The following is a 15,698-nucleotide window of genomic DNA, read 5'->3' as shown; positions in this document are numbered from 1 at the left end:
CCAAACTTACTCTCTTCTCTTTCTCTTTTTCTGTCCCTAGAGAAGTTTACACATTACTGTTTCATCTAACCTCACCACGTCTACAAGGGGTGCATATTAGTAAAAGATGGTATGTTGAGGCTTGTAAGAGAGGAAACTGAGGTTCAGAGAGGGTGAGTGCCTGCCTGAGGTCACACAGTGGGGTAAGCAAGAGGCAGGCATTCAAATGCAGTTCTGTCTGACTCTAAAACTCTGCTGCCAATGTCTACTGAGTCCCTCCAGTCTGAGCAATCTTCGAAGTTACAGCTTTGTTATGCCAATCAACTTCTTGCCCAGAAACTTTCAACAACAGCCTCCTGACCACTGAATGAAGTCTTAAACTCTTTGGGCTGGCACCAAAGGTTCCCAGTGACAGGGCTTCAGTCTGCTGTCTCACTCTTACTTCCTACGACTCCCTGTAACAAAACCTGTTCTATAGCCACACTGAGTTACTGACCATTCCCTTCATATATGCAGACTTTCCCAGTTCTGGTGTTTGCTTATCTCCAAACAGCCTTCTTTTCCCTATCCTTCAAAGATAAAATCAAAGGCTACCTGTTTCAAAAAGTCTTCCAAAGGATGTGCAACTGGAAATAGTTTTGTTCTCCTCTGTGTGCAGTCCTTTATCTAAACCACCATATGGTATCCACCCACCCACCCATCCAGTATTGACTGAGAGTCTAACATGTGCCAGGCTGTATGACAGGTGCCAGGGAGACTACAGTGCACAAGACAAACCAGTTCTTTGCTTACATAGAGCGCATTAACTGGGGAGACTAATCAACAAACACATGAGATTGCTTCAGACAGCCATCAGTGCCGTGAATAAAAGAAAACAGGGGTTTCATTAAAGTCACGGGGTTTAGTGAAGGTTTGAGCTCGGCTGGTCAGAGGCGACCTGACTTTGGAGCTAAGACTTACAGGACAAGAAGGAGCAGGCCACAGGATTATTTGAGGGAACAGTGATCTAGACAGGCAGAGTTTATGGTAGGAAGGAGTCTAGGATGCCCAAGGCCATGTGGGACATGGGACCAGGCCACAGAGGGCCATGGTAAGCAGTCTCGATTTTAATCCTAGTGCGAGGGGAAGCTGCTGGGGGGTTGACCTCTGTTTCTGGTCATGAATGAGTGGTATCAGACTAGCCCTCCTGCCATAAGCAGCTATCAAAGCAGTCACAATAGAGGAGGCGACCCTTTCAGGCAGTGGATAATATGCAGGGCAAGATTGTTATCTCTGAGAGATAGCAACCTCCAAGGGGGTTTTCCCCACCCCTCTACCTGGGGACAGTTTCTTGACCACAGCAGACAGGGCTAGAATCTGGGCAGAATACATAGTCTCACCGGGCCAAGGAGGCAGGGCCAGAGTGCAGGACAGCTGAAAGAGTTATAATCTATAGTGTGGGGCACCAGAAAGGGGGAGATATACAGAACAGGGCCCCAGATGTCCATGTGGAGGTCACCTGGGAGACTGTGGCTGAGGGCTGAGCTGTAAACGTCCAGCGTGAGCCCACCCAAGGCCAGATAGTGCTGCCAGGGGTTGAGAGTGGAACAGATATGCTAGAGGTCGGACACTACCGGGAGAAGAGCACGGCCAGGGGACTGCCTACAAGCATGACAGATCGGTCAACACCAAGTATTCACCCTTGGCACCTGGCTGAGACACAGAAGGACCTCCCCTCAGGAGCAAGAACCAGGCCTCCAGGTAAGGTTTCTCCACCATGGCATTACGGATATTTTGGGCCCCATAGCTCTTTGTTTGAGGGGCTGTCCCGTGCAATGTAGGATGTTTAGCAGCATCCCTGGCCTTTACTCACTAGATTGTCACTAGTGACATTAACACGGTTTCCAGACATTGACTTATGTCTCCTGGGATGCAAAATTTCCCTAGTTGAGCACCAATGCTCTAGAGTAAGAACTCTTCTAGACCCATCCTAACAAAGCCTAAACAGAGCCCTGACAAGCTCTACAGAGGAGACAGAGCTTAGAACCAATGAAGGCCCACTGAGTCCTATTAAGTTAGAGGGTCTTAAGAAACAGCTTGGGATTTCCACATGCCTGCAGCAAGAAAACATGAAGTTGAGTCTACGTAAGTTTAAGGTGTCAATCAGTATTTGAAATACCTATTCAAATAAAACCCAACACTCTTCAGAGGAAGATGACAGAATTCAGAGCCTCTATAATATCATATCCATAATATTTAACTACAACCCACAGTATTCAATCAAAAACTAACAGATATGCACAGAAACAGGAAAATATGATCCATGCACTGGGGAAAAAAGATGTTAGAATAAACATACACAAAGAATTAAAGCAAAACACATTTAAAGAACAATTCCAGGAAGTTACATAATCCAGGATTCCTTTTTCAAAGCTCCCTCAGTCTGTTGGGTGAGGAAGGAGATCGTGGTAAGGGGCAGGGAGCCCATCTTGGAGGCTCTTAGCCCACAGGAGGCTGGTCTGTACCTCATTTGTTTAAGCTGCACTTATATTAGCATGTTGAACCCTGGTAGATTCTCTCAAAGTGGGGTACAAATTAGGATAGATGAATCAAGAAAGAACAAGCAAATGAAACAAAGAATGAATGAATGTCAACATTGGGAACCAGGTGAGCAAGGAGTGTTCCCAAGTGGAGTTGAAGGGTTTCCTTGTCACAGGGGGGCCAATCAGAAACTGACCAGGTTACTACAGAGGAGATTCCTGCACTGGGTGGGGACTAAACCCACCTGACGCTGAGATTCTAGGATTCTTGCAAGGTAGTCATGCAGGTCTGGGATGCTCAAAGACACCAGAGCCAGAATTGCTAGCCCAGGGCTGCAGAGTAAGAGCAAGGCCAGAAAAATCAGATATGACAAAGGGTTTCAGCATTGCATCCTTTAGTTGCCCAAGTCAGACTCACCTGGGTTCAAGGGCTATCTCTGTAAGCACAAGGCAAGTAGTTTAACCTCTTGGAGTCTCAGTCCCCTCATCTGAAAAACCTTTAGGACATAGGTTTTAAAACTCTCATGACCCATAGGAGAGAACCTTTCATATGCTAATAGGACCATAGGTCCTGTCTTACAGGTCATAAAAATTTAAGGTACTTATACATAGCATTTAGTGCCTGGGTCTAGAAAATAATAATTATCAATAACTACTTGCTGATTGAGTGAATAGGATAAATTAAATGACAAGTTTGTGAAGTATAATACCTGTCATAAAATCAGCCATCAAGAAACGATAACTAATGGGATGCCTGGGTGGCTCAGTCAGTTGAGTGTCTGACTTTTTTTTTTTTTAACATTTATTTATTTTTGAGAGACAGAGGCAGAGCATGGGGGGGTGGAAAGGGAGGGAGGGAGGGAGGGAGAGAGGGAGGGAGAGAGAGAGAGAGAGAGAGAGAGAGAGAGAGAGAGAGAGAGAGAGATACAGAATCCGAAGCAGATTCTAGACTCTGAGCTGTTTGTTAGCACAGAGCCTGATGCGGGGCTTGGAACTCACAAACTGCGAGACCATGACCTGAGCTGAAGTCGGAGGCTCAACCGACTGAGCCACCCAGGTGCCCCAAGTGTCTGACTCTTGATTGCTGCTCAGGTCATGATCTCACAGGGTGTGAGTTCGAGGCCCACATCAGGCTCTGAGCTGATGGTGCAGAACCTGTTTGGGATTCTCTGTCTCCCTCTCTGTCTGCTCCTCCCCTGTTTGCTCGCTCTCTCTCTCTCGCTCTCTCTCTCTCTCAAAAATAAACAAACATTAGAAAAAGAAACAATAACTAGTATCACTACTCATATGTGTACCCAAGCAGCTCTTCAGCCACTGAGACTGCAGATTAATAAGGGGCTACTGAAACAGCTGAGAACTAAAATTCACAACACTTCCCCCTGAGTAAGCCTATGGCTGAAAGAATTTAATGAGGAACCCCAGCGACTCACAGAATCTCAGTGGAATATACAGGAATTCTGATTCCACAGACCAGCAACTCTTGAGGAATTTTAAGCAGTCAAGAAAGAAGAAATGCTCACTACCTTCCTTTCAGTGTGTGTGTTAGATCAGTAATGTGTCTCTAATTCTGGAGGCATTCACCCAGTGACGGGAAGCATACCTGGGTCAGGTGAACTCCAACCCTAGTACCCCCTCCTTCACTACTGTTAACACTGACCTAATTATGTGTGTCTCCCAAGAGACTATCGTCTCCTTGAAGACAAGAATCACGCATCATCTGATTCTGCATCCGCAGTACCTGGTGCTGAGTAGACAACAGATGAATGCTGGTAGAACAGTGACCCTAGCCCCAAACCAAATATACCAAAAGGAAACCTTGGTTGATTTTCAGTCCCAGGGAGTAGCCCTTGTGTCCAGGGAGGTTTGCAATATTTTCAAAAACATATCCAATGTCTACAAGTCAGTATCATTATTTCCATTTCAGTCGGGAAGTCCAGCAGTAAAGACACTCATGTTTCCTTGGGTCCCTGTCTGGAGCCAAAGTACATTGCCACCAGGTGGCAGCGATTCCATGGGCGTGTCCACAAGGTTCATCAGGTGAGGTTTTAAATGAGGATCTTGTTTTCCCTGATTTGTCCTTATGGGGTGAGGGCAGGTGGAGGAGATTTCCAGTGTTCTGAGGTGCTCACTCTTTGGGCATCCTTCTACCCCACCTCCAGGACTTGGGACACCTTAGCTGCCAGCTCCAGTTCCCTCCATAGAAGAGGCTGACTTGGGGAACGTGTGCACACCCTGGGAAAGCAGACCCCGCGATTTGGATCCGTGACAGGCCTTTCTGTTCTTGCCCTGAAAACACACACTTGAAACACAATGAAGAGTGAGAGTGGCAGGAATCTGGGGCAGGGAAAATGTGATTTCCTGAAAGCGGCCCTCCATTCCCCAAAGACTGAAAAGACAGAAAATAAAAATTTGGGGGGGAAAAATGGAGTGGAAGCACTTCACACTTCGGAGAGAACACAGGGCTGACAGTGAAGGCAAATAGATGTTTAGAAAGTTATAAGAGACCACGGAATGCAAATTGCCAGAGGACAAAGAAGACGAGTCGTGTTGCTTCAAGTTCTTGATGAGAAACTTAATTTACTGGATTCACAATGAAGGCGCTCGGTTCTGAGTTCAAAGCCTCCCTCTAGGCCTGTGGAGCTCTGACTCATCCTGCCCAGAGCCCAGTGACACGGAGGCAAATGAAGAACATCACTGGTGTCCCTGGAGCCCTACTGCATGCCAGACCCTGGGCTGGGCACTGAAAATGAGAAATAGAAGTGCTTTTGCATTCACATGCAAACCTGCTCCACAACTGCTCTGTGTGGTGGATATTCTAACCCCAACAGACAGGTGAGAACCCTGAGCTCTGAGAGGTAAAGAGACAGCCTGAAGGTCACCAAGCTGGTCAATGGCAACAGAGTGACTCAAATTTCCTTTCCTAGATACCAGATTCCAATGCACTAAAAATCCTGTCTCTGGAGAACTTACCCACAACTGCAGTCCATGCTAGGTCATTGTAACAGAGTCACATAGGCTTCTCCTGAAACTGTCCGTCCTTCCTTTTTTCCTTCCTTCAATTCCTTCCTTCCTTCCTTCCCTCCCCCCTCTCTTCCTGCCTGCCTGCCTAAAAGTATTTACTGAGCTCTTAATGTTGGCAGGCTCTGTTTCCAGGGGCAGGACATCTAACAGTGAATGCAACAGATCAATCCTCTGCCCTCCTGGAGCTAACATTCTAGTGAGTGGAGTATGGTGACACAAAATGAAAGGTGTCTTAGATGTTGGCAAGTGTCATGGTGAAAACCAAAGCTGGGGGGTGGGTGTGTAGACAGGATGTGCAGGGTGGAGAGCATGATTTTATGCAAGGTGGTCAGGAAGCCCTCACGGAGACTACAACAGTAGGGCGTACAGCCCTTTAGACCTTAAAATAACTTCCATGGCTCTCTCTCTGGACTTCACAGTTACCCTGTGAGGAAGGTGTTCTTGGCTCCCAGGCTCCCTACAACTGAGTTCTCTTTACATGCTTTTTGGAGTTCTCCTGCCTCGCTGGCTGGGGAGATAGAAGGAGGGGGCCGCTGTGAATGCATCTGCCTGTCCAGATCAAGACTTAGTCTTCATGCAGAATGCCACACAAGCCCAGAGGGCTCAGGAGCACCCCTCAAAAGGATTTTTCCCTTAAGGCCCTGGGAGCTGGGGTCCAGAGTGTTGCATCAGTCAGGAACCTGTGCCCCTTTAGAAACGTAAATGACACAGCACACATGCATGTCTGAACCCCTTATAAGCAGCAGGGAAGGGAAGCTGGAGCCCGGGTCTGGAATTAATGGAGATCCTGGATCACGGAGAGGCCCCACCTTGCTGTCACTCTAGCCAGGATATGGGATCCAGGAAGCAAGAGTTTCCTATGGGGTAGAAGGCACCCTGAGGGTTGTTTTCCTCAGGTGGGTCATTTCCTGTCCTCCCTCTGCTGACCTGTACAGGCAAGCCCTCCCACCCCAGGCCCCCAACTTCACCAAATTCCAAACATGGCTTCAGGGAGGTAAAGCTGTGATGATAACATGTGAGCCCCATAGCTATTCCTGAAGCACTGGGACAGGGCTGGCTTTTCCAGCTGCAGGAGAGAGAAGGCAAGCTGGGGGTTCCATTTAGCACCCAGAGCATCAGCTATCAGCCCTCCTGTGAAGTCCCCACCCACATAAGCCCCCAGGAAGCAAAAGACAGAGAGTGATGGCATGGATGCAGCCCCTTTAGATCTGCCCTAGTATTTAAAAGGCAGGAGTTATTCACAGGCTTTGGCACGAGGATCATCACCAAGAACAAGGTGCACGTTCTTCTCAACAGACCAAAGGAAGGATGCAAAGCTCCGATCTCTTCCAACCCTCTTCCTTCTTCCAGGGAGGGAAGCCCACCCAGTCACAGAGTGCTCTTACTCACTTATATACTGACTGCCTGGCAGAGGTAGGCATGCTATAAATATCCATGGGATAAGATACGGAACAGCTTTGCTGGGCTCTGGTGACAGGTGAGTGGTCCACAGGACAGTCACGATCCCTTTCCTCATGGAGTTGGCAGCCTGGGGAGGACTCCCAGTAAGGGCTTATTTCACCCCCTGGTGGCCCCCAGTCCCTCTGAGACCACGTCCACACTCTGGGAATGGCTGGAGCAGTGCAGGGACCCAATGAGTCTCTGAGGCTGGAGGTCTGAATGTGTCCAGCAGCCTCCCCTCTGACCAGCCCGACTCCCCGGCTCACCACCCCCATCACCTATCCTTCCCATTGGTTCACACACAAGAGACACTCTGATAGGTCCAGCATCAACCTTTTAGTCCCTCGTAGCTGCGGGAAGCCTGACCACTGCAACTTCTAGATCACCCCGAAGAAACAAGGGTGTTCACACTCGTAGACAAGCCAAGCGGCCAGGCCTTTCTGGGAGTCCTTCTTCCTGTGCATTCTGAAGCACAAATGGGAAACTAAGTCAGGTTCATTAGTCACAACAAGGACTTGATAAAAGGAGAAAACCACCAAGAGGCTGAGCCATTTTCTGATCTCCTGATTAAGTATTTCTGGCTGACAGCTCTCCTGACCTACTTTCTCTACTTCTGAGAGCCATGCCTCAGTTGTCTTGAGCGGGACCATGTGGCTACCTGAAGTCCTAATGCTACTTCAGGATGATTCTCCAGCCCCAGCCGTGTCCCAAACCTCAGCACACCGTCTTCACCCTGTACTATTTTTGCCAAGTCCATGTTCATTCTTGTATTTATTTGACAGCTGCTTGTAAATTAACCTTGCTCCTTACCACATACATGTATGTAAATGTGTAGTGTGTGTGTGTGTGTGTGTGTAAAGTGTATATAGATACAGCTTCACTCCAGCAATAACTATGAAGTCACGGTTCTGATACGGTTGATGGATGTCCCAGGTTTGTTTTTTTTTTTTTCTAATGCACATTAAAACACGTAACTGCAAAAAGAAAAAACATTCCTCCACTAACTGGGTCATTGCACTTCACCTTCACAGCCATCTGATGGGGCAGGCGACTACAACCTGTGACCCGCATTCTAGGGAAGAGATGACCAAGTCCCAGAGAGGGAGGAGCCTTGCTAGAGGCCACACGAACTGTAATGGGAGAGCAGGATTTCCAGCCTGGGCCTTCCCGATGGTTCATGCCTGGGGTGTGCACAAATGGGAACACTTAGAACTTCTTGGTGTGGATCTGTCATTTTCTTCTTTAGATCTTACCTTCCTTCATTCAGAGCCCAGAAACCCTGGGCTCTAAGTCCTAATTGGGCCACTGAGCTGCTGTGTGGCCACAGACAAGTAGCTCAGCCTCTCTGACCTGGATCTATCTACTGAGTGGACATTCTAGCTGGGGTACTGTGATTGTACTGACCCCCACACAGGCTGCCTTCCCTCAGCACGCCGAAACAAATCTGTGTGATGTGCTAGCCTCCAAAGTTCGAGGAGTTATCAAGACCCCTCCACAGATTCCAGGTTACTATACACCCCAACACCAGCCCTTCAGCCCCCAGAGCAGACAAAAAGCAGGCTCAGGGCTACCCCCACCTCTCTTCTCAGCCATGTTGGGCCCTTCCTGCAACACACTCCAGCTTCCAAAGACACCAGTTACATGGAATTTTGTTTACCCTTCCCTCTTGCGGTCACTATCCTTACCTCTATCCCGATTAACTATCTCTGTTCCTTTTGGTGGGCATGCTCACACAAGGAGAATCAAAAAACATTACAACTCACAGATCTGGTGAGCTGGAGGTTTTTAAATTTTTGGCTAAAGCAACAGAATCTTTCTTCAAAAATCTCAAAATAGCTTTGGCTCTTACCGTCATTCAGCAAACATTTATTGAGCACCTATTATGTCCCACGCACTGAGCTAGCTAGGGATTGGAGATACAATGGTGGGAAAAACAGATACAGACCTTGCTTCCAAGCTGTCTTCTCTGGGAGGAACTTTGTATCCACCCTCTCTTAAGCACTCCCCTTGCCACTCCATCCTTGGCCTCTTTGGGTCTTGTCGCCATTTAATGGACTGCATATTTTATTTTTTATTCTGTTCACTGCTTTCTTCTTTGACTGGCATATAAACTTCTTGGGGAAGGGATCATTATTTTGTTCAATGTCCACTGCTATATATCCCTGATAACTATAATAATCTCTGATACAGAACAGGCACTTAGTAAGTATCTGTCAAGCAAATGAATGGACATTAAACAAATCACACATGTAATACATACATACATGTATATACATATATAAATATTTCCCTGCAAACATGGTAAGCACTTTGGAAAATAAGTATGAAATACTAGAGGGTGCATGGTTAGCAGTTCGGAAAGACTTGCCTGAAAAAGTGATGTTTAAACTGAGTCCTAAAGGATGAGTGGACGTTGGGCAAGGTGCAGAAGGAGGGTCTGGGGAGGAAAGAGGGAGCATTCTTAGCAGAGAAGTAACATGTGCAAAGGTCCTGAGGCAGAAAGAAGGCCAGTATCTGGCATGAACTGAGAGAGGGGGAGAAATGATGGGGATGCAGCAAGGAGACAGCTCAAGGAAGCCCTTGGAGGCCCTACCAAAGACCACAGGGAACCCCAGAAGGGATTTAAGCCAAGAGATGCCTGTCAGATTTAGATTTCAAAAAGATCACTCTGCTGCGGAATGAGAGTGGTCCACAGGACCAAGGGGTTAAGGGACATTTCTGGAAGACCAGTTAGGAGGCTACTGTCAAGGGGGAGATGGTGGTGTCTGGACCAGGCTGGTGGCAGCCGAGGCAGAGAGCAACATGGGTAGAGTGAGGGAGTCAAGCAGAGATCAGAGGCCAACAAGTCTCCCCTTACAGGCATCTGAGGGTTCTGCAGCTCAAAATTAGCACTTTTTTCTAGAATAGCCCAAATAGTAAATATTTTACATTTTGCCAGTGTGCAGCAACGAGTTACCACAGCAGACTTGATGTTCCTGTCCCAAAGGGCCTGCTGGCAGGATTGGCTCTTGGCTGATATCTGGGAACCTAGCTAAGATATTCCCCTGGTACTAAGTCACACCGTCATTTTGTATGCCAGGGGCACTGAATTCTGCTGTGCCAGCTTGCCTGGACTATTTGTACAAGCAATGCAACTTACAATGAGTACCTGCTTTCCTTCTGGAGACCGTGTGATCGATCACATGGCCACAAAGTACCTGCGCACTTAATAAAACTTCCCCATTAAAAACCCGAGTCCTGACCAATCTCCTCTGGGGAGAAATACTGCCCACATGCTGCTGCATTTTGATGCTGCAAGAAGGAACACGTTCTGTGTGGCTCCTCCTGGCAGGTGACTGTGGGAAGCCTATGGCATGGATTCCTCCCCACTTGATGTGATGTGTCTTTTTCTCTCGCTGATGCTGGAAATAAGCTGTATTAAAGAGTATGACTGCTCTCAGTCCTTTGAGCCCTAGTGAGTCACTCAATGTGGCAGGGGCCGGGGCATAGGGGTTATATGGTTTCTGTCTCAGCTACTCATCTTTGCCTCTGAGTTGTGCCTTTGAGCAGCCAAACAATATGGGGAAAAATAAGTAACATGGCTGTGTTCCAAAAATGGGCAGAGGGCTGAAGGTGGCCTGTAAGTCTATCAGTCAACCCATGTTCATGGAAAATGCAGGCATCTCAGAATCCACTTTGAACCTGCTGAATGAAATCAACCTTTTCTTGCCTTCATGGGAAAACGAAGGCCCAGAAGGAGAAAAAGAGAAGGAACCTGTCCAAGGTCACTTAGGATCAGCAGCAGAGCCCGAGGAAAGCCAGGTCCTGACTGTTGGCCCAATGTTCATACCACGACTCCAAGTGGCCATTCCTCAGAACAGCCTTGCAAGTGAGTGCTGGCCTGGGAGCCGAAGCCTGAGAGGAAGGGAGATGGCAGGAAACTGGGATGATGAGGCAGACAGTGTGAATGGTGAACACCTGGCTTCACCTCTGTCCTGTGTGTGGGTATGTGCGTTTGTGGTACATGTGTATATGCGTAGATAGGGCTCTACGGTCGTAAGTGTTGGCTGGCTTTTCCCAAACTTTTCTGATCATCAGAATCTCCTCGGCAGCTTCCTAATTATATAAATAGGCAGGTGCCATCGCATACCCCCAAAACTGCATTCTTAACATGTTCTAAGGTGTTCCGATGATCAGTTAGGTTTGGAAAATGTGGGTGATGCCCAGGATCTCTTTCCTGACAGCAAACCTGTGAGCAGAGGAAAGAACAGGAAATCTGTACTGGGTCAAGAATTTGTGGATCTGACAAAAAGGCACAGACCAGTGATTCTGGAAATACGTTTTCCAAAACTCACTCTCCAACTGAGCCTTTGCCATCGGAGGTTGGAGTTGGTGAGGCCAACAGTCAGGAGCTAATTTCCTTCTTCCTAGGGATTCTGCCTGCAACTCAGGATGCTGCGTCAGGTGCCCGGTGGTGCCCCGAGCCTCAGGGGCCCCTCACGGCACAGCAAACTGAGAAGAAACGAGCACATGTTGCCACTTCACCATGGACCTTAATCAGTGTAATGAGCTACACCTGAGCTGCAATAACTCGCCCTCCATAAACCTTTCCACCTAAGTTCTCCTAACAGGGGGTGGCTGGAAGCTACAGACTGCAGACTCGGAGTTTCCTGCAGTCTCATCTACTATGAATGCAGATTCTACATTCTAATGCATGATGTATCAATGTTCATTTTAATAGAAATACGGGTGCCTCTATGTTCATCATGGCATTATTTACAATAGCCAAATTATAAAAGCAGCCCAAGTGTCCACTGATTGACAAATGGATAAAGAAAATATGGTACACAGATACAACAGAATACTATTCAGTCACAAAGAAGAATGCAATCTTGCCATTTGCAACAACATGGATGGACCTGGGGGTATTATGTTAAGTGAAATAAGTCAGAGAAAGACAAATACTGTATGATTTTGCTTATATGTTGAATCCAAAAAAATTAACAAAACAGAACAGAAACAGACTCCAAGATACAGAGAACAATCTAGTGGTTGCTGGGATGGGGGTAGGCAAAATAGCAGAAGGGGATTAAAAGGTACAAACTTCCAGTTATAAAATAAATAAGTCAGAGGGATACAACGTACACTACATGGAATATAGTTGATAATATATAACAACTGTGTATGCTGACAGATGGTAGCTAGATTTACCAGGGTGATCACTTTGCAATGTATGAAAATGCCAGAATCACTATGTTGTACAGCTGAAACTAATATAACATTGTATATCAACTATATTTCAATTAAACAAACATGAATGTCTCCTCGACCATCAGATGTCTTTGAGCACATTATCTGACACCCTGGATTTACCTGACGGCCTTTAGGAAACACTGATACCTGGGAACCACCCCCAGAAAATTTAATTTAATTGGTCTGGGTTACACTCTGGGAATTGGGATTTTTCAAAAGGTCCCAGGAGCTTCTAACAAGTAGTGAGGTTGAGCATTTCTGGGCCTGCAAGGTGTCTGTTTTCACCTCTTGTCTAACATACACCTGGGAACACCATCACTGCCCACTTAGAGAAGCTTAGGTATAAACAGTCACTATCCAAGATTCAGCACAACCAACGCCTTACCAGACACAATTAAGAGGTGAGCCAGTTTTCACCAATTATTTTCTTTCTGCGAGCTGCACCCACAAGGAAAATCAATCACCAACAAAGACCCAGTTGCTCTCACTGAGATGCATGGCTGGGGGACCTGTGATCTTAGAGGAAAAACTTTCTGTTTACACTTACCTCTAACAAATTTAGCATTTCTTCAATTATGAACATAGACAACAAACTGCAGAATTGTCAGCAGTAGAAATCCCAGATACTTTCATATCACAGTGTAGATATCTCCACACATCATTTATGCTCACCATGACTTTGAAACCATAAAAATCATGGGACCTGTTGCTGGATCTTGCTCTTTAATGTATTGATAAACAAGCACATACATTATTACATGCCACAAATTTGTCTTTTGTTGATGTTTTGATGGTTGTATTTCAATATACTGGATTTCCTAGGCATTTAATTTATGCATGGAAAATGATTATTGTGAGAAGGGGTCCATGGACTTCTACATGCTCAGCCAGCTGCTAAGCCCCCGTGGCTGGCAGCAGAGGCTGGCAGAGGGTGTCCCAGTGGTGACAGGCAACTGGACACGAAGCAAGCAACTTTACCTGTGGGTCGGAGAGCCGGGAGAGGTCAGGATACAGGTAGAACTTGATGCCTTCGGAGGCCCCGGGCAAGGTGACCCCTCGGATCAGGAGGATCAGAAGCATGATATAGGGAAATGTTGCAGTGACGTATACAACCTGCCCAGGGGAGGAGAGGAAAGAATCAAGAAGGGGTGATGGTGGTGGGCAATGTGGCAGGGCCCTAACTTCTGGCCAGGAGCAGAGGACTTTCCAGTGTAGAACCCCAACGTGGCTTCTTCTCCCACCTCATCTCTCACCACTGTCCGCTCAGGGGCCTGGCCTTTCAGCGAGTATCTCGTGAATGCCTACAATGATGCTTGAGACCGGTGCTTATCAATCATTTGTGACCACAACCCACAAAAGGAAATACATATGATATCAAAATCCCCTACATATTGAGCTGAAACAGGATGTCCCACATGATACTCACTCTTACATGTATGATGCACTCAATATTTTCTATCATATTCTATTCATGTTTTCATAAGGCTGGTCATGACCCTCTAAATTTACGTCACGATTCACCAATGGGCCATGACCCACATTTTTGAAAAAGACTGCTCTTAATGATAATCAAGTTTTCACAGCCAAGGATAGAATAGAAAGATGCAGGGGAGGGGCACCTGGGTGGCCCAGTCAGTTGAGTGTCTGACTCTTGACTTTGACTCAGGTCGTGATCTCAGGGTTTGAGAGATCAAGCCCCACCTTGGGCTCTGTGCTGACAGTGTGGAGCCTGCTTGGGATTCCCTCTCTCTCTATCTCTCTCTCTCTCTCTGCCCCTCCCCTGTTCACATGCCCTCTCTAAATAAATAAATAAATACATACATACATACTGAGGAGAGGAGAGGAGGAGAGGGGAGGGGAGGGGAGGGGAGGGGAGGGGAGGGGAGGGAAGGGAAGGGAAGGGAAGGGAAGGGAAGGGAAGGGAAGAGTAAAGTGCAGGGAAATGGGGGAGGGAAGCTATTTGGGGCAAGAAAGACCCAGTGTTTGCCTGGGATCATTTCTGCTCGGTGTGCCTGGAGGCCAATGATTGGAACCAGCAAACTGAGCAGCCCTTTTCAGCCCACAGATTCTGTACAAGAAACAGAATCTTCCCTGGGTTTCCTCACACAAGCATTGCTTATAAGCAAATAGCAACACCCTCAAGACTCTATCCTGTCCTTGGGCCACAACCTCTCCTTGAGGTCCATGCAGGACTCGGTGTCTCCTCCTCCAGGTCTGATTTTTCCTCCTTTGTCACATCTCTTCTGTAATCACTTCGTTGTGCCCTCTCGGTGGGGCCTGCCTGTTCCATCTGTTTACATCAGCAACTTGTCAACATTTGGGGGCCATGGATGTCTCTGAGAATCTGAGGACAGCTACAGACTCTCCTCTCTTCCCCCAAAGGTGCACAGACACAGATATGTGTACCAGCTTTTGTATGGTTCAGAGACTCAGACTTCCGTGCTAAAGTACTTGTGCTGTGTGACCTACGGTCTTAATTCTTCTAGTTGAAGACCTTGCCAGCTCAGGGTTTCTTTTACCAGTGGTCTAGTCCCTCACTCAGTTTTTGCATTCATTCATTTACTCACTCATCCACCTACTTACTCACTCACCAAAAACACTCCTATGCACCAAGCGCTGAGCTAGACTCTGGAATATGCAAATAAGTCTCGAAATGGACGTTTCTGCCTCAAGAGGCCCCGCTCTGGTAGAAAAGACAGACATGTAGGTAAGTAGATAATTAGTGCATCATGTAATCAGCGGAATACAAAGGATGGAGGACCAAAGAGTAGCTAATTACAGAGGCAGTCAGGGAGGGCTTCTCCAAGGAGGTGATCCAGGTATTGGACCATAAAGGAGTTCAGGACATGGGAAACGGGGACAGAGGGAAGAAGAGAATAAAATCTTACTAAATGCCAGCCACTTTACACATGACAATGGAAATAGTTACATTTATGTAACTTGAATTTTTCCTTGTATTATTTTTTATTTTCATATAAATTAACATCTTCGAAAAACTGAAATAGAGATGCTATTTATGGCAGGACACACAGTGATCCTTGTGTTAACTGGGCTATTACTTCATTGAAGAATGGTCATATACGCATTAGAGGGACTAAAGGGGACAGGAACATTGCAAAGCAGTAACAAAAAAAGGTATTGCTTCTTTGCACTTAACCTTCAAACAAAAAAGTAAGAGTCCATACTTTACATAAATGCAAATGTAAGTCATTCAGTTGGTGACAAAGCAGGGATTTAAACCCAGTGTTCAAAAACAAGAAATAAGAACCAGCAGAGGGTGGTGTCATTGGGTCCTGGAGCTCACATCTGGAGGACTGGGTTGTTTCATCCAGACACTGTCCTTGGCGCACAGTGCTGGCAGCATCCTCAGCCTACTCACAGCCCTGCCCCAGCCAGTTAAGCATCCTGTTTCCAAACCAACAGTCAGCTCTACTGACATGTCAGTTATTTCAAACAATCTCTTGCTGTAACATATACTGTAATCCAAGTGAATGCAAGTCAGATGTA

The 15,698-nt window shown here is 46.8% G+C and overlaps 1 protein-coding gene across 2 annotated transcripts in view; it reads right to left on the bottom strand.

Moving 5' to 3' along the window:
* Positions 1–15,698, bottom strand: part of SLC6A11 (solute carrier family 6 member 11) — a 134,662-nt gene that overhangs the window by 58,466 nt on the left and 60,498 nt on the right. The window contains exon 6 of one of the 2 annotated variants that reach the window (XM_003982487.6): positions 13,170–13,304. The exons of the other annotated variant lie outside the window; for it this stretch is intronic. Within the exon in view, the coding sequence (XP_003982536.3) occupies positions 13,170–13,304 (135 nt within the window). The remainder of the gene's footprint in view (positions 1–13,169; positions 13,305–15,698) is intronic. 2 annotated transcript variants of the gene reach the window in all.

This window comes from Felis catus, chromosome A2 (assembly GCF_018350175.1).
Source record: "Felis catus isolate Fca126 chromosome A2, F.catus_Fca126_mat1.0, whole genome shotgun sequence".
Taxonomy (NCBI): Eukaryota; Metazoa; Chordata; class Mammalia; order Carnivora; family Felidae; genus Felis; species Felis catus.
This window is presented reverse-complemented; position numbering and strand designations above follow the sequence as displayed.